Source organism: Gallus gallus, chromosome 15 (genome assembly GCF_016699485.2).
Source record: "Gallus gallus isolate bGalGal1 chromosome 15, bGalGal1.mat.broiler.GRCg7b, whole genome shotgun sequence".
NCBI classification, from domain to species: domain Eukaryota; kingdom Metazoa; phylum Chordata; class Aves; order Galliformes; family Phasianidae; genus Gallus; species Gallus gallus.
Genome location: NC_052546.1, coordinates 7,701,765 through 7,724,268, shown reverse-complemented (window position 1 = coordinate 7,724,268; position 22,504 = coordinate 7,701,765). Strand labels below are relative to the sequence as shown.

The 22,504-nt window shown below is 46.0% G+C and overlaps 3 protein-coding genes across 11 annotated transcripts; 2 read left to right on the top strand and 1 right to left on the bottom strand.

Moving 5' to 3' along the window:
- The first annotated feature begins 356 nt into the window (after positions 1 to 356).
- XBP1 (X-box binding protein 1) lies at positions 357 to 3,481 on the top strand. The gene is given in 5 exon segments (NM_001006192.2): positions 357 to 609; positions 690 to 786; positions 866 to 994; positions 1,580 to 1,743; positions 2,457 to 3,481. Coding segments are annotated over 5 exon segments (768 nt in total). The 5' UTR covers positions 357 to 421; the 3' UTR covers positions 2,647 to 3,481.
- A 675-nt stretch (positions 3,482 to 4,156) lies between these two features.
- Positions 4,157 to 11,442, bottom strand: CCDC117 (coiled-coil domain containing 117). 2 transcript variants are annotated; one of them, XM_003642208.6, is made up of 6 exons: positions 11,316 to 11,442; positions 10,898 to 11,189; positions 9,704 to 9,754; positions 9,110 to 9,346; positions 7,571 to 7,708; positions 4,157 to 7,040 (listed from the first exon to the last, which is right to left on the bottom strand). In XM_003642208.6, exons 2-6 carry the CDS (start codon positions 11,182 to 11,184, stop codon positions 6,788 to 6,790), a joined length of 966 nt encoding a protein of 321 aa, XP_003642256.3. In that variant the 5' UTR covers positions 11,185 to 11,189; positions 11,316 to 11,442; the 3' UTR covers positions 4,157 to 6,787. The 2 variants fall into 2 exon arrangements, with proteins under 2 accessions (XP_003642256.3, XP_015130972.1); XM_015275486.4 differs by lacking the exon at positions 7,571 to 7,708.
- A 68-nt stretch (positions 11,443 to 11,510) lies between these two features.
- Positions 11,511 to 22,001, top strand: SLC2A11L5 (solute carrier family 2 member 11-like 5). 8 transcript variants are annotated; one of them, XM_004945642.5, is made up of 13 exons: positions 11,511 to 11,721; positions 12,232 to 12,317; positions 14,103 to 14,201; positions 14,451 to 14,611; positions 14,985 to 15,109; positions 15,954 to 16,083; positions 17,223 to 17,371; positions 18,326 to 18,513; positions 18,635 to 18,745; positions 18,844 to 18,945; positions 20,056 to 20,131; positions 20,607 to 20,734; positions 21,216 to 22,001. In XM_004945642.5, the coding sequence occupies exons 2-13, from the start codon at positions 12,273 to 12,275 to the stop codon at positions 21,417 to 21,419; spliced, it is 1,518 nt and encodes a 505-aa protein (XP_004945699.1). In that variant the 5' UTR covers positions 11,511 to 11,721; positions 12,232 to 12,272; the 3' UTR covers positions 21,420 to 22,001. The 8 variants fall into 8 exon arrangements, with proteins under 8 accessions (XP_004945699.1, XP_015130968.1, XP_015130970.1 ...); XM_015275482.3 differs by having other exon boundaries at positions 11,511 to 11,779; XM_015275484.4 differs by lacking the exon at positions 12,232 to 12,317.
- The last annotated feature ends 503 nt before the right edge of the window (positions 22,002 to 22,504 follow it).

Here is a 22,504-nt window from a genome sequence, read left to right as displayed (position 1 = left end):
AGCCAGGCTTAGCGGTGCTACAGGCACCCAACAAGGCTGGACTGCCGGGTCTGCGCCTTCCTTCCAACAGATGTTAACACCGCACGTGGTGACGGACACCGTTACAGTCGGAACGGACACAAACACCACGGGCAGCGCTCAGCAGGGAGCGGCTGTGGGGCTGAACCGAACACCGCACGAAAGGCCCGCAGGCCGACCCCGCACCGCCCTCAGGGCCCGCCACGCGCCAACCCCTCCCCCACAGTCTGATGCAATCCGCCCCGGCCTCGCTCCCTCCCGCAGCCAATCGCGGCCCGCGCGGCGCCGTACGTCACTCCGTCCCGACCAATCAGGGAGAGCCACGACGATAGAAATCCGGGCGGGGCCGCGGTGCCGGCAGAGCGCTGCTCGGTGCCGTCTGATCTGTGCCGGCGGAGCGGTCATGGCGGCGCTGCGCGGAGCCCCGCGGCTGCTCCTTTTTCCGAGTGATGCGGCCGAGTCCGCTGCCGGCCGCCGTCTGTCCGTCGTGCTGCCCGCGGGGGCGGCTCCCGACCCCGCGGAGGCTCCTCCGCCGGCCCGCAAGCGGCAGCGCCTCACCCACTTGACCCCCGAGGAGAAGGCGCTGCGCAGGTGAGGTGGGGGGGCGGCGGCGTTGGGCCGTGCGGGGAGGGCTGTGGGGCCGCCGGCGGTGACCGCATTGTGCCCCGCAGGAAGCTGAAGAACCGCGTGGCGGCTCAGAGCGCCCGCGACAGGAAGAAGGCGCGGATGACGGAGTTGGAGCAGCAGGTGGTGGAGCTGGAGGAGGAGGTGAGCGCCGGGCCGGGCCGGGGGGCCGCGGGGGGGCGGCTGCGGGACGCGATGTGACCGCGCGCGCCGATCTCCACAGAACCAACGGCTGCTGCGGGAGAACCAATGGCTGCGGGAGCAGACGGGCAGCCTCTCCCTGGAGAACCAGGAGCTCCGCTGCCGCCTGGGCTTGGACGCTTTGAAGACAGAGCCGGAGTGCGAGTCTACGGTGAGTGCCGTCAGCCCCCGGCGGGGCAGAGTCCGGCGGTGCCTCTCCGTGAGGTCGCCGTGGGGCGGAGCGGAGCGCGGCGCTTTGAGGCCGGAGCTGCCGGGAGCGGCTCTGTGCTGAGCAGGCGCTGTCTGCAGTGAGGAACCCCGGCAGCGTGCGTGGGTGCTGCTCTGTGTCATGTAGCAACATAGAACGGTTGAGGTTGGAGGGATCACCCAGTCTCACCTCTGCCATGGGCTGGCTGCCCCACCACCAGCTCAGGGTGCTGAGGGCCCATCCATGGGGCTGGGCACCTCCAGGGATGGGGCACCCACAGCTCATCTGTGCTCCGTGGTAGGGAGGAAGAAAGAGATCTTACAGTCATCTGTGCGTGTCTCAAAAGAACAGGGAAAGTGGTGAGATGTCAGGCTGTCATTTAACGGGTGGGGAGGCTTGACTCACCATAGAAAGTGGTCTCACCTCATCAGGTGTTGAATAGCAAGTAGGGAACCTAATAGTGGAAGTGTTTGCAGAAGTGTATGGTCTTAGGGGTGCTGTCCTGCCTGCCAGAACACTTGTGACTGATGGGGCTTTTTCCTTGTACAGGATGTGAAGGAATCCCAGGTGGATGACATCAGGTTGGTGACCGGGTCCGCTGAGTCCGCAGCACTCAGACTACGTGTTCCTCTGCAGCAGGTGCAGGCCCAGCTGTCACCATTCCTGACAACCTCCACATGGATTCTGATGGCAGTGACTCTTCAGATTCTGAGGTGAGCATCTGCTCCTGTCCTAAATAGTCTGAAGACTTACTTACAGGACTCTTTAATATAAATTTTCTGGCTTTTGCCAGCTTGTTTATTAAGCTTTAGAATGCCCCACTTGTAGCTTAAGATCTAACGAGTATCCCGTGAGTCCAGGAGATGTTAATGCAAGTTCATCAAGTTTGGTTTCTGTCATCTTAGAAAACATTGTCTGGGCAGTCTTCCAGCTTATATGACATAAGCATACGAATGCTGACTACATACCCTAATTTTACTCTTGTTGAAAACAAGCTTGGTTATTGATGTCTACACTTACCTGAAGCTTCAAGACAATCAGGTATAAATTGCTTCCTACTCTGAAAGCTTACATACCTCTTGGTCATGGGCAGATCTGCCTGTGCCTGGTTCTTGTACTTGCTCTCTAGAGCCAATAGGTACTGTGGTGTTGGTATGTGAAGGGTCTCAGATACTGAGGATCTACTAATATGCAATTATCGTGGTGTTTGGAAGTCTCTATTACTCTTAAGAGAGTTAATAAATGAGGTAGTTCTGATCAATGATTGTCTTACCAGTATCGATAACTGACAGTTGCTCTTTGTAAAGTTGCAGTTGTGTGGTGATGTAAGTGTACCTTAACTTTCACATGAAAGTGGAGTTGTGCCACAGTGAATGTGTTGTTACAGTAGTAGGCTGTGTTTCTAAAACAGTATTTTATTCTGCAGTCTGATCTCCTGTTCGGCTTTCTGGACAGTCTGGACCCAGAAATGTTTCTCAAATGTGCTGATTCAGAATCATCCAGCCTGGAAAAGCTGGAGGAAGAGATGTGTGGAGAAACAAATTCCATACCGACCTCCCCCTCTCCCTCTCTGGGGTCCCCATCAGCTAAGCTGGAGGCCATTAATGAACTCATAAGGTTTGATCATGTGTACACAAAACCCTTAATATTGGAGTTTCCTGTTAAAATGGGCAATGAAACGAATATGCTTGTGAAAATCGAGGGAGTGTCTCTCTCTCCGCCTGAAGACAAAGCTATTGCTGAGGTCCCAGTATCTGTGAAAGAGGAACCTGTAGACAGCTTAATGCCTGAGCTGGGCATCTCTCATCTGCTTCCCTCTCAAAATAGCTTTGCAGCCTCAAGTTATCTGCTGGATGCTGGTAGTGACTCTGGATATGAAGGATCCCTGTCACCCTTCAGTGACATGCCCTCTCCTCTTGACACTGACCATACCTGGGAGGATAGCTTTGCCAATGAACTTTTTCCTCAACTGATCAGTGTCTAACTTGGTAGTGTTAACTTGTCCCTGGTTATCTCCTGGCAGGGTAACAGGATATGCCCTTTTGGGGGGGTGGAGAGGGGTGGAATTGACTGTATTCAGAAAAGTATTGCTTGTTTCTTTCTATGAATGCTGGTAGATGTAGTGATGGCCATTCATTTCTACTGGTAAGGAAAAAAAAAAAATAGGGTTGTTTTTCTCCCCCAGTGCTCCCATTCAGTGTTCTCTTAGAAGAGAAGAAATTTAATTTCTCAATAACTTGGCAATTTGGAGTGAACCTGAAAATCAAAATACTCTTGTTCGACACTGAAAGCTTTATTGGGATATCCATGTTTAGACAGCTGGGTTAAAACTAAATAGTCTGTATGTTTTACAGATTTATTGTGTAAATGCTTGTTTTCTGTTGGCTATGTAGAGTTGCTTTCTCCATTTTATTTAACTATATTGGTGCAATTAAAGTGCAATGCAGCTCACTTCTTGCCTTGTATGTCAGTAAAGGGGGGGAGGGTGTATCTGGGTGTCTGGAAGCTTTAAACTCATAGGTGTTTCTGGAGAGGGTCTTTCTGCACTTCTGTACCTCAAGCTAGAACAGGTACACCTGTACCTGCTCTTCTCATTGATCTTTGGAGGGTTAGACCTGTGCTGACCTATGGTGCTTCAGCAGTTACAGCACTGTTAGTGAATATGCATGGGATGAGCTGTAAAGGTCTTGTAAAATGAACTAAATAGGATAATCCTCAGTACTTGCTGTTGGAAACAGCTTTAACTCTTCTACTGCACAGCTCTCCAGGTGTGATGAACCAATTAAAGTTGTGGCAACACTGCCACCCAGTGACATGGATATAGACTGCCTGCTTTCAGTGGTACATTTCCACTTACCTCAGAGATCAAAACATGTCTCAGTGAGCAACAAACATTAAGTCTTTAAAAACTTGGTGTCCTGTAGTCACATTCCCATCACATTTGGAAATGGCCTGTTTAAGTTCACACCCAAAATTTGTTAAAACACAGCAGATAGAAGTGGACTACTACTTATGCCCTTTTGTTCCCTCTTATCTTCATCTACCAGACTTGAGTCTAGAGAGTGTGCATGTGGTTACCATACTGTTTTTATGTAGTTCATAGTATTAAGGATGAATTGCACCATCTAAAAATACTTCAGAAAATTTATTGAAAAACTCACATACAAATGGTGATTTGGCCCCAAGAGAAGACAGACCAGAATCAGATCTTCCATATTTCAAAATAAAACTTTTTCCTAATACTGCATCAGGTTTCTATCTTCCTTGCAAACAGAGTTAACAAAGTCCCTTAAGGAAGGCAACAACAAATCAAACTCTTACAAATACAGAAGTGTGGAAACACCTGGTAGTTTGTCCTCACCAATTACTAGAGCAGTGATTTTGCTCAGTCTTTCTAGATAACTGGTTCCTGCTTTACTCACACTCTTTTCCTCCCCCACCAATTGAAGCACTTCAGCCCTGTTCTGTCCTAGCAACAGCATAAATAAGTTAGACAAATCTTAAAATGAATCTAAACCAAATGCATTGGACACAGTTCTTTCCCAGCTCGTGGTCTTTGTCAGTAGTCTGCCAGTAAGTTCTTCTTTCAGCTGACAGAATAACAGAGGTCAGTATTGGTTAATTTAACTGACAATTTGTCATTCAGTATTTTGAGTAGGGAGGAAACTGTCTAGATTTAACATCTTGGCTTCTCAGAGTCTTCTGTACCCTATGCCAAAATTTAAGTGTTGCTGAGATGGTTTCGTCACGTTTTTGGAATTGTTATCCTTCCTTTTCCATGTGTTTAGCATCAGAGCTATCAGTTAAGTCAGTCCCAATCTTGAGCTTTCACTACAATCCTGCAACCTTAAAAATAGATATTTAGAGGCACCGCGTTTTCTACCCGCAATGACTACAGCCTGCCCCAAACTGCATTACTTTACACTCAAGCCATGTAGCAGCAGGTCAAAGGCTGTACATTTTAAGCAAGTTCAACAGTATAATAATACATAAGAAATTTTACACATTACATGCAAGAGATTTGTAACAGACTCTGAAATAGATATAAGAGCAAGAAAAAGCTGCACACACTCCGAAGTCCCAGAATAGTACTTAGATACCAGTTTGCAGCATAATACCTATTCAAATGTTGGAATGTTTTTAGTGAAGCTCTGAAATATTTTAGCCAGACAGCAAATGTCAGAAAAACTTCAACAAGAAGAGCAAGCTATACGTAGGATTTAACTAACAGGGATAGCTTTCAAAGAAAGCTGCTGTTCTGAGCCAAAAAAGAATGACTGCAAAAACAAGTTTAAAATCAAACTGTCAACTATGAGTTATTTAAATGTTTTAAAAACCCACAAAGATTATCAATTAGCTGTGCACAGGATGAATAAATTTTCTTACGCAGACAGCTGCATTAGTGAGAGGTCAGTGTACTTGCTCCTTCATGCTAGCACGATATCAAATACAGACTGGGATGTGGAGACTCAACAGAATCTATTACTTGGAAAGGAATTTTTCTCAAGAAAAGCCTCAGTTTGGGTTTCTCTGGAAAAGGCCGAGGACTTGAGACCAGAAGATGACATTGTCTGCCTTGTTTAAGTGTAATGGAAGTAGTGTGCATGGAAAAAAGCTATGAGCTGTAGTGCACTGAGGATTCCTTAACACCCTAAGCAGGATACAAAATTACTTGGTCATATATCTGTATAAACTATGTGGCATCATGTTAATGGCATGTTCTAGCTGAGCCCATAAATCTAGGCTTCCTCATGCAAACAACAAGCATCTTCTTCACTATCTGTGTCAGCAATCTCAAAGTCTGGGACTTGTTTACCTTGACATTCAGCATTTGACCCCCTTTACCCCAGAAAATCAGCTCCCTCTTATCTGATCTACGTACCACCTTTAGCAAAATAAAAGGATATATCTTATTTAATCAAGTTACGCTGTCTTGAACTGACTAGCCAGCTCAGTGCTTATAAAGAATCACATCACAATGTCAAATGTGCATCAGTTGGCTTGGGAACCACTTCTCTCTAGACTTTGTGCCATTTGGGGAGGAGGGGCATTAAAAACCCCACATTTATGAGACCATAAACAAAGAGGACTATAGTTAATATACACCTTCCTAGTTAGTAGCCAGTTTTACTTTCCACAAAGCAAGAGGGTTCTGCTCAGCCATAACATTCCTTCCTTACCAAGGTGCAGAACGTATCATTTCAGTATTGGAGTTGACATCAAGTGCAAGCTGCAGATGAAACAGCAATTGTGTGGAGAGCTGTATTTCTACAGGGGTGACTTTCCTGTCTCTGACCAGACTCAGGAGTATGTCTTCCTTTTGATACCTTTCTCTAATGTGAATAAAAGTAACTGACCAAGCATAGTATATGCACCAGTCTAAATGGCTCAGTGAGTGAAAAGTGGGCCTTAAGCCACCATAACATTCAGTTAATTGGATTTTAAACCTTTCCAGGGACATTAGGAGGATATTTCATCATTAACAAAGATGGAAAGCTGCTTCCTTGTTCCAAAGGCCTCTGGGTTGCCTTCTCAGTAAAAATGAGAATATTTTACAGACCAGAATTATCTTTTTATAACGTTTCCCAAAGTTGTGTCTGGCCAACCCATGTTCTTACAATTGCTACTAGGAAAACAAAAAAAACATAACCAAACTTCAGATTCACACAAACCAGAAGGAAAGAGGGAATAAAAATAACAACAACAACAAAAAAAAAACCATCACAAGGTCACCACTTTCAGTCTACGGTTTGGCATCTACAGCTCCATTTCTTCTTCTGCACATCCAGAGATTCCCAAACTAGGATATGGATCTGGAGACATGGCAGTCTGTTGTGATTCAGGGAATGTTTCAGTCTGTGGGTCAAAAGCAGCTCTTGGTGTTGACTGCTTAGCTTGACACCCTTCAGTACTCTGCTGCCTGAAGTTCTTAACAGAAACAGGCTTCAGTTTATCTGTGAGAAATTCAGGAAGTGGTTTCCAAAGCACCAGCTCCATAGAAGGACGGCTCCTAGAAGGGATGGAGTGTCAGTTAAATTAAAGTTCTGCAATCACAACTGCTAAATGTAGAAGATCAGTGAGTATCTTCATCCACTGTGCTGGCCCGGAACTATACTCCAGGATGCACATTCCAACTTTTTGCCTATTCAATTTTCTTTTCCGTAACTAGTTCCATTACTTCTAGTTCTAACTCTGTGTTTTCTCTTTTCCACCAAACTCAATGAGCATCGTTGGTCACACTTGAGGACCTTTGGGGAACCCACATACATAAATATGAGGATATAACCGTTTATTCAAAATATTTCACTCTGTACAAACCAGGGGTACAAAACAGACAGCTTGATGACCAGAATTAAGTTACACTTAATTCTGTTCTACGTTAGGATAGTTCTCCTATTTTTTGACCAGGTGAATGGTCTGTTACACAATGCTGGCTGCATCATGCACTAATTAAGGACATCTCCACAAACACGAGACTGTGTCTTTCATTTCATTTGCACGTGTTAGCTACATAGCACCATGATTTCCTCCAGAACTTACATAGACTCTATTATTTTCTTTGTCAGGACTTCACCAAAATCCCTCTTCATCCCTTTTTTAAGGGTATCTGACAGGATAAGAGTGGGCAGATTGCTAACATTTCCATCAGCATGAACTTCCTCATCTTCATCAATTATCCTAGGAATGGAGGGGGAAGAGGGAAATAAACACTATTGAGCATACTTTTAACAGGCACATCCACTGCAGACTACAGTTCTAACCATGTGCACTGCACTGTACAGTGCAGATATCTGGCCTAGGCTGGGGTACCAGAAGCAGCGGGGCCATGTAAACACGAGTCTCTCTTGGGCCAATATACCCTAAGAACGACTGCAACCATAGAAGCCACTCGAGCAGCTTCTGGTACCTGAGCTAGCTTTGTTATCTTTGCATCGTCCAGCAGTGCACAGTAACACTAAGAAAACACAAACCACATTAGCTTCTGGGGAAAGCATACAATTCAGTCCTATTAGAACAGTGAGTCTGTTACCCAGTAACTCTGCCTGCTCAGCTCCCCACCTGTTAATTTTCAGAATTAATGAAAAGCTGCTGAATATATTTCTTAATCTGGAAAGACTTTACATCAGTCTGAGATTAAAACAGTACAAGTTGAGGAATCCAGAACGAACTGGAGGCATCTCCTCTATTTTTGATAAACCTTTTAAAGAAAATTGAGTAGAGTAGCTGAGAAAGGTGGGAAATAATCCTCTGAGAGGCATAGAGCATAATTTGTAATGCAGGTATAGCCAAATGAAGAGAAATGACTGCTCTTATTTACCCATGAAAAAACACATCCTTTCATGCATCATAAAGTACTCATCTAAAAATGGTTTTTATATTTATATAACTTCTTTGCTTCTCCAACTGTCTGCAGCAGTCATTTTAGAGTATTTTGGAATACCAGCTCAGCTGCAGTCAACTGATACATACACATGGCATTCCCAAAAGCCTTTGACAGACAAGAATGCACAGTACATTTATTACAGGACTGTAGAGGACTGACAAGAGCCACCCCATTTCCCACTCCCAAGCCACCTGATGGTTAACAAGATGAACCTCAGACTTACATATGAGGAAAGAGATCTCTGATTCATGCTGTTCTGTACACTCACAAATACATACCTATCCTGAGCATTTTTACTATTAATCATAAAACAAACTGTGATTTGTTGGGGGGGGGGGGGGGAGGGAGAAGCTGAGTTCAATTCTGAATAGAGAATGTAAGTTAAAAACGTGAGCTCTGGATACACACAAGAGACACTAAAGACCCAGTACAGCATATTGATGCTGTGTGATGATTTTGAGGAGATTGTTACTTATTCAGCATCTCTTGTTCTTGCATCCTCGAGTTCAGATCACATTATCAACCACAACACTCACAAAACCACAGGCAGCTTATAAAGACACCGCTTGCACAGAAGGTTCATTCCAGACTCAGCAGTGTGGCAACACTATTGTAAATGCTACTTTTACCCCTTAATACCCACCAAAAAAAAGGCAAAGCTTACTAAAGGCAGTCCAGTCAATCCCTGCATTTACCTGTCCTCAATTTCCTGAAGCTTCCTGCGAGCAACCTCGCACTGCTGCTCCCCCATTGTCTGCTCCATTTCTTCACAGGGAATTTCTAACATGGCAGTTTCAGGATGGCTGCCACCATACTGACTTGTTGCTACCTCCCCAGCTGCCTGCTGACCTGCACAGAGAATCCACTCTTCAGTGCTGGGATTCAAAGGGCAGTTTTTGGCTCCTGTCAGTCTCTTCTTCTTCACGGGACAGCTAGGAAACAAAACAAGTTTACAATTGACCAAAGAGAAATGTGGTTTTCTAGAGGACAAAATGTTAGAGAAAGTCACGTGCATTTCATCCAGCTTGACAAGCTGCAAAAAGGAAACCTCTACAAAATAATACATCAACATTGCCCTTATTAAAACGGGGGTACCCATGCAAGAAAATCAGTACTGTACAATTAATGAGGAAACTGCAGTGGGTTTGGGCTTATGTACAATTTGGGGGAAGAACTCCAAATTGAAACAATGGAAGAAGTTCCCTTCCTATGCATTTTGTAGATAAGATGCACTCCAATACTTAGGGAAATTAATTTTTTTCAGGATATAAAACACAAATTTAATTTACCCTTCTGACTCTTCTTCTAGCTTATGCTTCTTTCCACATCGAACAGAGACACTGCAAAATAGAGAGTAGTAGTTACTGCCTGGTACATCTGTGTTCCTGTGACACTGATCTTCAAGCTTCACTCACAGCCTGAACAATGCTAAGAGCAACAGTTGCCATGCAGCACCAGCTGTGAAGGGAGTGGAAATTTCTGATTAAAAGGACCATGTTGTTCCAAAGAAAGCCATGGAAGGCTGTAATTGCTGAGCTCTGCACAATGCCTGATCATTTCTTCTCCTTTATGTTAGTTATTTTTTCCACCAAGGGGCAAGTCCAATTGCACTGCCATGCAACTGCTCAAGGAAGCAGCACGTGATCTAACTTCAGCCTCTTAATACGTTATCTCATGGCAACGTGCTCAAATTAAATGTAACCAAACAGCAAAATTTGACAGAATTGTGTCTTTATATAAAAGTTTTGTGTTTATGTATTTCAAAAAGCAATTTCATTTTTAAAAGGCATCAGAGCTTAAGAGCTTATCAGAAGGCTCAAAAATTGGGCACACGAGAAGCTAGTGATGTTTAATAAAGCCAAGAGCAAGGTGTTGCAGTTGGGCTGGGGCAATCCCAGATACATGTATAGACTGGGAGAAGCCACTGAGAGCAGCCAGGGGAAGAGAAGGCTCCAAGGAGACCTCACTGTGGCCTTCCAGTACTTGCAGGGTGCTTACAAGCAGCAGAGGAGTGACTCTTTGTTTGGTCTGACAGTGACAGGACGTGGGGGAATGGCTTCAAACTAAAAGAGGGGAGACTGAGGTTGGATGTGAGGAAGCAATTCTTCGCTCAGAGGGCACTGAGGCCCTGGCAGTGCTGCCCAGAGCTGTGGGTGCCCCATCCCCGGAGGTGCCCGAGGCCATGGATGGGCCCTGGGCAGCTGAGCTGGGGGCAGCCAGCACATGGCAGGGTGGGGAATCTCTAAGCTCCCCTCAACCTCAGCCATTCTGTGAGCCTATGATCAAGGTCTCAGTAAATTCGCTCACATTTCTTCAGTTTTTGAAGGCTTCTTCATCCCTCAGCAACAGACTTCAAGGCAGCAAAGCAAGCAACGCAATCCTAACGTGCAGATCCCACAGTACTGGAACAAAACAAACCACGACCGCTCCGGGAACTGAAGCGGATCTTTGAGGGCCGACGCGGCGCTCCGTTCCGCACTCACCGGCTGTGGCTCTGCTGCGGGTGCGGCGCGGGCGTGAAGGAGCCGACGGGGGGCACGGCCACGCCTTCGTTGTAACTCCCGAGCGCGGCCAACGAGGCGATGTCAAAGCCGCCGGGCGGGCACACGCCGGAAGAGCCGCAGCCGCCGTCGCTCCCGTTCCCCACCATCTGCACGCAGCCCACGGCGTCCCCGGGCACGACGGGGCGGTCAGGGGCGGCGGCGGCCTGCGGGAACTCCAGCGCGGGACCCGCGGGGATGCCCTGACAGGATCTGCCCAGCGCTGCCATTGCTCCTGCCGGGGACAAACAGGCCGTCAGCGCCGCGCTCCTCGGAAGGCCCCCCCGCAACCCTCGGCGCGGCCCGCGGCGCCCCCCCAACACTCGGCCCGAGCTGCGGCCCGCGGCCCTGCCGGACGTACCGCGCAGCAGCGAGCAGCGGCCGGGCCGTTCCTCACCGCCGGAACGCCTCACCGCCGGGCCGCGCAGCGCCCGAAGTTGGACGGCACCGCCAGAACCCCGCTCGCTTCCAGGCCTTTCGCCCCGCTCGGAGGGGGCGCGCGAAGCACGCTGGGAGCTGTAGTTCTGCGGCCGCCGCGGGGCGCGACGGGAGATGTAGTGCTGGGGCGGCCGGCGCTGCGGCGCGGGGTTCAGTCAGCGCTGCGGCTGTGGCGGTGCCGTCGCAGCTATGGGGCACAGCACGGCCGCTCTCGGCGCTGCCCGCGTGGAGGCCCGGTCCCGGTGCCGGTCCCGGAGCGGGGGGCAGAGCCGCAGTGCGCCCGGCGCGGCTGATCCCTGTGGGGCGGACCGCAGCCCAATCCCGGTCAGGTGAGGGCTGAGCGGCGCTGCGGGCGGCAGGCGGGCGGGAATGGCTCCGGAGCGCCAGGTAACGGTGTGTGGGGCTCGCTGGGAGCCGAGGTCGGTGGCTGACGGGTGGCTGAAGGGTGTTTTCTGCTCTGGTATGAGCGAGCTGCTGTTAAACGCGTTCCTGGGAGCTGTTACTGTCGTGCCGTGAGCTTTTGTTGTCAGCTGTTGTGGCTTTGTGAGGTTTTGTGAGCATTGGACTTTAGGGCACTGAGGCCCTGGCAGCGCTGCCCAGAGCTGTGGGTGCCCCATCCCTGAGGTGCCCGAGGCCATGGATGGGCCCTGGGCAGCTGAGCTGGGGGCAGCCAGCACATGGCAGGGTGGGGGATCCCTGAGCTCCCCTCCATCCTCAGCTACTCTGATTTCCATCTTAAGAAGGGTTGAGAGGGATCCCCCGGGCTGGAGGTGGAGCACAAACATCTGCGTTTTCCTACAATAATAACTGAATTTCTTTGGCACCTTTTATCCCCGTAGTGTAGTTTACTAACTTTTGCAAAGGAAATCTAATTCAGCCCATGCTGTGGATGGAGTCCCAGCCCCTGCTGAGCGCACCCAGCAAGGTAAGTGGAGCTCTGTGGCCTCACAGATGGGTCCTGCAGAAAGTCTGCGGCTCCTAACAGCACTGCGTGGTCGTGAAACTCCCTGCTTTTTCATGGTTAATTAGTTGGAATGCTCGTTAACCACCACGAGTTCAATAACTCGTGAAGCACACGAGGCTGTTTTCTGTGGCCTAAGAAATCTGGGCCCAAACTGCAATGCATGTGACACAGCATATGAGGGGAGTGAGCAGGCTGACGTAGGCAGGAGGAAGAATGGAGGTGTCATAGCAAAGCAAAGTGTATATGGTTCAGGTCAGTGATCCTGGGCTCCTTTCCTGACCCCCTGCGGTGTCTTCTCACTGTAGCTCTCACTCTGGAACCAGAGGCTCAAAGGAGCAAGAGGGGCACAGGAGGGAGGGATGGGCCTGCAGCTCATCGTAGCAGATGTTATGTGCAGGGGTTGCTGACCTCTCGTGAGGTGTATGATCAATAGACCCATCTGGTACATCTAGTGTAACCAAATGGGGAGCATAAGGTGTCCTAAAGGTGTGTCCTGTAACCACAAGTGGCTTAGGTGCCTTGTTAGGGCTTTGTGCTGGTGATGGGGCAGGTATGTTGTTAGTGCTGGAGCTCTCTGTGTCTGGGACAGAGCGGGGATGTGGCTGGAGAGATGGGCATCTACATGTTTGTGGTGCCACAGTATATGGGTGTAAGAATATATACACAATTAGGCATAGCAGACCCTTAATATTAAATAAATCTTCCTGTGCTATTTCCAACTTCGATTAAAATGTAACTCAAAATAGAGTACTATATGAGGGGTGCGTTCTGATAAATGTGAAATAATGGTTTTTCATGAGTGCTCTGAGTGGATCGTGGAGTTCATCACAAGAGTTCTTAGCCGGCTGCTCAGCAGATAAGGAGCACGAGGTGAGGGTGAAGGAAGGCCTTGTTCAGAGAAGTGGGTCAGTAGGGAACCAAATCTCTGTGCTGCTCTTAAGGCTGTGCTGCTGCATTTTTGTAGTGCTTGCTCAGGATTATGCTGTTTCTTGTTTGTTCCCTCTAAGCGTGCTTTGATGGCTCTGGTTCTATTATGTAGATTAAAACCATGTCTTTAGCAGGCGTAGGAAATCATTGCCAGGATTATCTTGACTTTGGCCTGTTTTAGACTTGAAGTTATGCGTGAAACTTTGTTATATTGCTGGAAGAAGATAAAATGGGAACGGAGAGATTGCATTTCTCAGCAAGAAGTAAATTGTGAGATGCAATCAGCATTACTTTTTCTCTGCTTTGTTTGTACTTAAGTGGAAGTTAATCACGGGCTGTTAGAGGAAACCATTTCCCCTTCATGTATGCCTGATGCTGGGGTTCTCGGTCTTATTTTACTCATTCCAAACTGTCCTGCAAGGGCTGGCTCAAAAATCAACACCTCTTAGCTGAGGTAGAGGGCACACAGCACCGTGTGATGGCAGCCTGCTGCTGTGGGTGCACCTCATGGCAGCAAAATGAAGGTGGTTACAGGGCATGTAACCCATGAGGCACACAGGGTGTGCGGATGGTACTTGGTTAATGGAAGGATCAGTAGATGTCATGTTTGTCTCTCTGGAAAACACTACAATTGTGGCCAACATCAGTGTGAAATGGTTCTCCTACTACGGATATTTGAATACTTATATTGATTTCTAACCAAATAACTTTCACAGTCCAAAAAGCCCATGATTATCTCACTGATTTTTCTCCTGGGTGTTACACACATGTGAGTTCAAGGGCCCACCTGTGTTCATACCTAACCCTCTTGTTCCCTAGTTTCCCAGCTGGACCTTGTTTCTGGCTGTGTGCTCGGTGGGAATTGGAGGGACCTTTCAGTATGGATATAACGTTTCCATTATCAATGCCCCCACTCAGGTAAAGTATTCTGCTTTGTGGTAATTCAGCTATCCTGTGTAATTGCTTTAGAATAATTAACAGAATAAAACAAGTAACATCTCCCAGGGAGGCAGGAACGCTGCATCATCTGCTATTGCATCTATCTGCTGTGTCAGAGAAGATCCTGCTTGTTGGCTCCCAGGGTGGGATTTCAGGGTTTAGGTGTGACTCCTAATGCTGCAGGGCTGGATGGGATGCTGTGCTTACACCATTCTTTCTCTACTGCAGCACATCCACAAGTTCTTAAATGAAACCTGGGCCAGTCGTTATCACGTGGAGCTCAATCCCAATCTGCTGACTTTTCTTTGGTCTGTCATTGCTTCTATCTTTTCACTTGGAGGTCTGTGTGGAGCCCTTATTGGAGGCAGCATGGCAATTCAGCTCGGCAGGTGAGTCACAGGGGCAGGCACACACAGAGCACGTTCTCTTTTCCTACTTTCTCCCTAGGAGCACTTCCAAGAGCATGGAAATACTGTGTGAAAACACATTTCCTATAAGGATACGTCTGTGCCTTGTATTAATGGTAAGGACGTGCTGTGTGATGTGTGATATTTCATTAACATTCCATATAAACACAGTGTGAATGAACAAAGCCACGTTCCTACTTTGCCATGGCTGGTTTTAGATGGGAGTGAACAGTTGTATCAGGTTTCCAGTGAGCAGCATGTCTCTTCAGACCAGAGCCCATTTGTCTGTATTACCAAAACTTAAAGTATTTTAAAAACCATGTTACTGATTAGTCCTTATTTTTTCCTCCTTCAGGAAAGGAGCTCTTCTGATGAATAACGTTATAGCCATACTGGCTGCCATTTTAATGGGGATCAGTTTTTCAACAGGGTTGTTTGAGTTGCTGATTGTTGGAAGGTTTTTGATCGGTATAAATTCAGGTAAGGGATCTCCTACCCCTGCTTTCAGTAAGCTGTGGTGTACGATGGCTTAACATTACTGATGAGTCTTTAGATATTACAATACGTCTTTGTGTGCTGCTTTGTAGATTTGATCTGAAAGACTTTCTGTTGTTTAATTTGGACTCTGAAGGCAGATAAATTCATAGAAAAAGATCCATTTCCTACGTGTTTCAGTGATATATTCCAAAGCAAAACCTGGAGACTGAAAAGGCTCAAGTCCTGTAATGCTGACCTGCCATAGTGTGACCTGTTGTAGCAGAAATGCTAAGTCATGGCCTGAAGCAGTGATTGAGCACCTGGTGGGAAGGCAGGGCCAACCCAGGGGAGCTCAGGTGTGTGCAATGTACCTGAGTGATTGAAAGGGGAGGAGCCAGGATCCAGCCCTTCCCAGCCCTCATTTAAGGGTTGGCAGTGGAGGTGTAGGTATTGCTTACTGAAGATCCCTGCCTACTTTGAGGCCTTTCAAGGGTAAGCAGCTCTTTTCCTTCATTTCTGTATGTGTGGCTGTTGCATTTGGGCTTGTTCTCATTTGCTGTAGTTAAAGACTTTGCCACCCTGCTATTGTCATGGTACTTTCCATCTCATTATAACACTACACCTGTTTGTAATGGCACGAAGAACCATATCTTTGGTGTGGTTGCAGGTAGCCAGAACAAAGTCATATTTCATTAATGACATCATTGTTCAATAAACAGAGTGTGGTGAAGGAATGAGCGTTCTTGAGCATAGAAACCCAGGGTTAAGTGCTGAATATCATGTGATGCGTGGAAAGCTGCTAAGGTACAGTCTGTTCATAGAAGAATGTTTCTCCTTTGACTTGCAGGTGTTGGGCTCTGTGTGCAACCCTTGTACCTTGGGGAGATTGCCCCAAAACATCTCCGAGGAGGCATGGCCATGGGCAGCTCCATCTTTCTGACTGGGGGCATTCTGGCAGGACAAATAATTGGTTTGAGGTTAGAAATATGTACTTTTCTACCTCGTCTTCCTTGTGTGTAAGGAATTGCCATTCCCTGCAGCTTCCTGAAGGATCCTCACTGGAGCACTACTGAACAAATTTATACAGAAAGGTGTAACAGAAAGATCTGAAAAACCTGCTTTTGCCATTGTATTGTTAAAACTCCAAACTGTCTGTACTTTCTGTCTCCCTAAGGAATTATTCTCAGTTTAGATACATTAAACAGAACAGCACCAGTAAATGGGCACAGTTATGCCAAGTTCATGTTTTTCCTGGAGATAGTGGTTTATAACTACATGCATATGATAGGACTTGAGGGAGGGCCTCTGAATTCCTTTATAGTAGCACTACTGCTGGTTTCATCCCTTGTGAGAACAGATGAGGTTGCTGGGGAGTTTGTACAGTTGGTTCCTGAAGAATTGTAGATGAAAAGCTCCTTTCATGAAGTCTGCCACAAGCTTCCTCCTGCCCTGATGAGTCACTGCACGTTATCTGCTTCATCTTTTCTTTCCTCTTCTCTCTGCCCCTCTACCTGAGGCCCTCAGAAATCCCTTTTTCCTTATTCCATCTTCTGAATTAACTGATTTTGCTGATTACTTTAGGTGTGAAGTCCTAAATAAATTAGAATACAAACTTAGGCTCACTAATCTGAGGTCAGTACTTACAATGCAAAATGCTTTCTGTTGCATAAGGTTATATTGCCCACCATTCCTCTTCCTGTTGATTCTAACTGTACCATTTTTAACGATTCCTTTCTATGTAAATATACCTCATTAGATCAGCTCTGACTGGGAGGTGGGGTCAGGTGACCTTCTGCTTTCTTTTCAATGGCAAATTATTGTATCATTCTCAAAAGCAGTTGGGAGTCTCTTTGCTAACCTTGAGGTGAAATTCTTACGCTTTTATGTTCCTGTATTGCTAGAAGACACTGCTACAGCAACTCTGAAGCTAATTCTTGGAGTCAGCATAGCAATAAGCAGCATTGCTTGTTTCTTCCTGACTGAAGCCTGATTTCAGAGTGGGTGGAAAATGCTTTGCAAACCTCTTTCTGTTGGGGTTCACAACATGTAGGTAACAGGTTACAAGAAGCATTTATTGAAGGGCAAACGTCTTGCTTTCTCCCCACATCTCTCCCAGGGAAATATTAGGTGCAGAAGCATATTGGCCTCTTTTGCTATCCAGCAGCTGTGTTCCAGCATTTGCCCAACTTTTGTTCCTGCCATGGTTTCCTGAAAGTCCCAGATATCTTCTTATTGATAGAGGTGATGAGCTGAGCTGTGCCAAAGGTAACTCACAGTGGTTCTTTCTCTGCATCTTCAGAAGGTTATGACAGCACATTGGGTTCCAGGTTTCACTTTTCTCTTTATCAGCACAATGTAGTCACATGGCCTTTGGTCTTCCATCCAAATGACTTCAGGTAATATTTTGCTTTAGGAGAATCAGTTATCATCTTCCCTGCAGTCCACTAAACGCATCCCAGTGGCAAAATTAAAGACATCAGCATAACAAAAGATGTGATGTTTGTCTGGAATTTAAGCAGAAGGCTGTCAACTGCTTTGAATGTCACCTCCAGTGAAAAGACTTTGGCAGTTTGTGGCCCAGGTAGAAAACAATTCCAAACACTTTGCCTTGGGAATGTTTCAAGGTCAGGTATTTCACTTAAATAGAAGAAAAGGGGAATGCCTCTCACTTCTAATCCACCACAGCAAAAGACAAGTAAAGAGGATACCCTTCATTCTAGAATACCAGTGTAGTGGAGATGCTGAGTCACAGCCCAAAGCAGTGATTGAGCACCTGGTGGGAAGGCAGGGCCAACCCAGGGGAGCCCAGGTGTGTGCAGTGTACCTGAGTGATTGAAAGGGGTGGAGCCAGGATCCAGCCCTTCCCAGCCCTCATTTAAGGGTTGGCAGTGGAGGTGAGGGCATCTCTTACTGGAGATCCCTGCCTACCTGAGGCCTTCCAAAGGTAAGCAGCTCTTTTCCTTCATTTCTGTATGTGTGGCTGCTGCATTTGGGCTCGTTCTCATTTGCTGTAGTTAAAGACTTTGCCACCCTGCTATTATCCCATTACAGCATCACAACCAGCAAGCAAAAAATAAGTCACAAAGCAAATCACTGTTTTCCTTAGCTTCTTAAAGTAGAAAACGTTTGTATTTTAGCAAAGGTTGGGTCCTTGTGGAAAGAGGTGATCTTCCAGAAACTGTGGCATAGGTAAAGCTGAGTGTTGTGTTTTGTTTTTAGCTCTGAAGCGATTTCATGGTTCTTCACAGTACCAAAGGGAGATGGCAGACATACAGCAGGAGTGCTTTGCCTTAGATGGGGAGAAACCCAAGAAGCCCTGGCAGCTCTTCACTGATGGCACTGTGCGATGGCAGCTCATTGCTGTCGTTGTGATAACTATGGGCCAGCAGCTCAGTGGGATAAATGCTGTAAGTCGCAGTGTAAAATAGATTCAGATGTATGATTAATATGAATGTGATTTGTCTCCAGTTGACAGTTTACCGACTGCAAATACCTAATCCTGCCTTTTTTCCCCCCCTTCTGTTGTAGATTTATTTCTATGCAACCTATGTTTTCGAGCAAGCTGGGATCTCAGCTGAGGAAATCCCCTATGTGACTCTGGGCACTGGCGCTTGTGAATGCCTCACAGCACTCACCTGTGTATGCGACAATTCCTTCTGCCTTCTAGTACAGACTGTAACCATTTGACCTTGGTAAATACGAGCTCAGCATGGTAACAAAACATTTCTTGTCCATAGGGTTTACTTATAGACCGCGTGGGAAGAAGATATCTCATCCTTGGGGGATACCTCCTTATGACCCTCTGGAGCATTGTTTTAACGTTCTCCCTGACTTACCAGGTGTACAGTAGGACTCATTTTTGTTATGTGATATAACTAACAGTGAGTGTGAATCTGTGATGCTCAAAGCTGGAAGGTGGGAGCTGTGCTGTGTTGAATGGCACTGTAAAAAAAAATGACAACGGCTGAAAGATTTGTTTGATTCTGGGGCTATTTCTATAAAATAAGAGGGAGCTCTCAAATATTTGCTCCTGTATTTGTTTTAAAGCTACAGCTGTGTTTAATGCTGACAAAACTGTGTAATGATAACGTTTATACAGTCCTTTAATTCTAGGCTGAAATATTAGGGAGGGATGACATGAAGTATCAGAGGCCACTTCAGTCACTTAATGGTAAGGTAAAGTCAAGCAGACATATTTTGTGAATGCTTCAATTCAAAAGGTGCTTCAGGCTACTAAATGTGAATTCACAAAACCAGTGGGAACTCCTTGGAGATACTCACAGTGCCTTAAAGTAACCATGAGAATATAACATGTTGCCGTGCTTTCTGGTGTAGTGTTAAGAGGTGCATTGTGAACTGTTCTATATGCTGTACCAGCTCCCATTAGGTAGTTCCACGCAGCTCCTGAAATGAATGTTTAGAGGAAAATGTAGCTTTTGTAAACTTCTGAGTCTGCTTTCGGATTGTGACATTTCAAGCTTAGGTTTGGGCTGATTGTTACACCTAGCTTTATGTGCATGCATCTGTAGTAATCCCAGTGCTTCTTCACTGCACTATTGAACTTTATGTACGCGTAATGCAATGAGGAAAATCTGTTTGCTGAGTGCTCAAAGGTAATAGGGTGACTCACAGGATCGGTCTGAAATGCCAAAATAAGCACTGCCAAAATGTTGAGTAGTAATAATTACTTTCAATGCTGATGCTGTTTTTGCCTCAGAGGACTGATGGTAAATCTTGATGGAAGTATTAGAAGCCATTTGGTAAAATCTGAGATCAGCAGTATTGACTTTCTCTGAAGCAGTCCTGTTAAATATAGAAGACTTAAGCATCTGTGGATAATTCTTGGTCTTGCTTGAAGTTCAATAAGTGAGGAATGTGCAACTGAAGCCCAAATTTTAAACTAGATTATTGAAATACAAACTGAAGCTTTTCATTCTCTTCTGTTCCAGGAGCTGTACTCCTGGGTGCCATATGTGAGCATGATGTCAATATTTGCCTTCATACTGAGCTTTGGGCTGGGACCAGGTATCACCCAGTAAAGGATGTTTTAAAATGCTCAACTGTGTCTTGGAGGGTGTAAGGAGAAACGTGAGCAGCTCTGCTGTGTATGCCAGCAGTATTTACTTCAGGCTGCTGAGGCTCTCATTAAGGAATGCAAGTCAGGCAGTCTCATTAGAGTGAATAGCATCACACAACCTGAAACTGAGGCTTGGGCTGTGTTCTTGTCAGGGCCAGCTGTGTGTCAGGTGGGGCTCTAATTCTGGCCCTCCATTCAGGCACGTCATAGAAGCAGCAAGAAAAAAACCTGTTGCACCTTTAAAGGGACCTTTGGTGCCTGAGCAGTCCTGCTGAAACAGGACCACTTTAGAAGAATGCTTACTGTGTGGGCAGAGGTTCACAAACGTGCCATTAAAAATGGCAGCTCTTTGTGCCATTAGGAGTACTTTGCAGACAGCCATGTGCCACCATCACCTGTTGTCTCTCAAATGCACTCCCCCAGGTGGCATAACCAACACGCTGACAGCTGAAATCTTTGTGCAGTCTTCACGTCCTGCTGCCTGCATGATTGGAGGGACTGTTAGCTGGGTTAGTTTCTTCACCATTGGAATGCTTTTTCCTTTTATAGTGGTAAGTTGGCATACTTTGTTTTTGCAGATTGCTTCACCTCCCACTTAACTCTTCTCTAAGGTTCCAGCAAACTGCTTTCTGTTATAAAGTGAGACTTCAACATTGGGTGCACACAAACCCTCAGCTAAGTGTAACTGAGACATCAGTTTGCTACTGTCTGTCAGGACCTAAAATTTTTAAGTAAAAAGGAAAAGGAATGCGTGAGGGGTTCAGATTTAAAAGGAAAAACAGAAGATATCAAAACTAGAAAACCTGAATCTCAGCACTTCATTAAGATGAAGGAGTATTAAGAAATGTTTCATGTTTTTATGTCAAAGCAGAGGCAGAAGGAGCACTCAGGGCTGGTGGGGTCGTGTTTGCTGGGAGCCCACTGAGCTTCAGGCAATCAGGTTATCATGGAAAACAAAACAGGCTCTTCGTTTTCCAAAACTCACTGTTGTACTTGAAGTGTGGTGCAATCATAAGTGCTATTTCTTTTCAGAAAGGACTGAAGCAGTACTGCTTTGTGGTGTTCTTACTGGAGTGCTCCTTAGTTGCTGCTTTCATCTTCCTCGTAATTCCTGAGACAAAAAACAAATCCTTTCTGGAGATCAAAAAGGAATTCCACAAACTTAATTTTGGAAGAAAAAGCAAAGAAAAGGAAACGGAACTTAATGAAAGAAGCCAACTCCGTGGTGAACATTGAAGTATATTCACAGCTATGACAGAATGACTTTCATGAGAGTTAGAAATGCTGCCCTCTAAATGAGCACTGTAGCACTATGAACAAGGAGTTCATTACTTCCTCCTGCATATTGAGAGGAAGTTTAAGTAAAGGCAAGTAAATCTTCCTAAGATGCTCTTACCACAGATACTGCTGAACTGCTGTTAGAACGAATTATACAGAAGACTCAATGTTTAGATAAGATTTGATGTAAGAATGCAGAAGTGGTGGTAGTGGTTGTTAAATGAATTCCACTCCTCACTGCCTCCAGCAGCTGCCTTTGGGTAGGCACTGTGCTTCAGTAGCTCTCTTAGTTCTAAGCCCTTTCTTCAGATCCAGGCATCTGTTTGTGCTTTACTGAAGAATATACAGCTCATATAAGATTGAAGGCCATTAAATCCCTGCTCGTTCTCCTGCACACACACAGGCAGTCTGTCTCAAAGCAATCAAGGCAGTGTGACACTGATGTGATTTATCTTCTTTAGATTAGCTTAAGTAATAATGAGGTTTATTAGAAAGATTTGTTTCCCAAAACAGTAATAATAAAGACAGGACCTGTTTTGAGTTGTGCTTTTTGTTTTTCTCCAACCTCATGCCTTCATACTTCCAACTATCCAACAGGGCTTTAAAACTTCTGCTTGTTTTTGAAGGTCATTTCCTGGCTGATTGAAATCAACATCCCCAAAAGCATAAAGGAGAAGAAAGGACAGATAATGATGATAAGGAAAAAAATCCAAATCATTTCACCTCTAAAGATTTTTCCTTGCTGAGGGGGTAGGATATGTACCAGGAGGAGATGAGGCAGAGCTGAATGAGCTTTCCCTCTGAGCTCCAGCACTGCACCCAGGACTTTTCTTCAACAAAAAGGAAACTCTATGTACTTTAGTAGTCAAAAGTAAGAAGTCATACTTGCACACTGAGTGTCCATCTGATAATTTCCACACCCATAACAATATGAGATCAGTAATCTTAGGCACACAGTGCGGCTCTTCCTGGCTGTAAGCGCAGCCTACTCCCAGCTGGAACTGACCAGGTGCTGCAGCAGGCACTGCAGCTCCTCTGGTTGT

Bases quoted from the DNA above. Each gene is read 5' to 3' on its own strand.
- CCDC117 (XM_003642208.6), bottom strand. From the start codon at position 11,184: ATGGCAGCGCTGGGCAGATCCTGTCAGGGCATCCCCGCGGGTCCCGCG. The intron at 9,347-9,703 runs GTAAATTAAATT...TTTGTTTCCTAG, and splicing joins CTAGAAGAAGAGTCAGAAGG to CTGTCCCGTGAAGAAGAAGA. The intron at 7,041-7,570 runs GTAAGTTCTGGA...CATCCCTTCTAG, and splicing joins AAGAAAATAATAGAGTCTAT to GAGCCGTCCTTCTATGGAGC.
- SLC2A11L5 (XM_004945642.5), top strand. From the start codon at position 12,273: ATGCTGTGGATGGAGTCCCAGCCCCTGCTGAGCGCACCCAGCAAG. The intron at 12,318-14,102 runs GTAAGTGGAGCT...CTTGTTCCCTAG, and splicing joins TGCTGAGCGCACCCAGCAAG to TTTCCCAGCTGGACCTTGTT. The intron at 18,746-18,843 runs GTATGCGACAAT...TCTTGTCCATAG, and splicing joins GCCTCACAGCACTCACCTGT to GGTTTACTTATAGACCGCGT.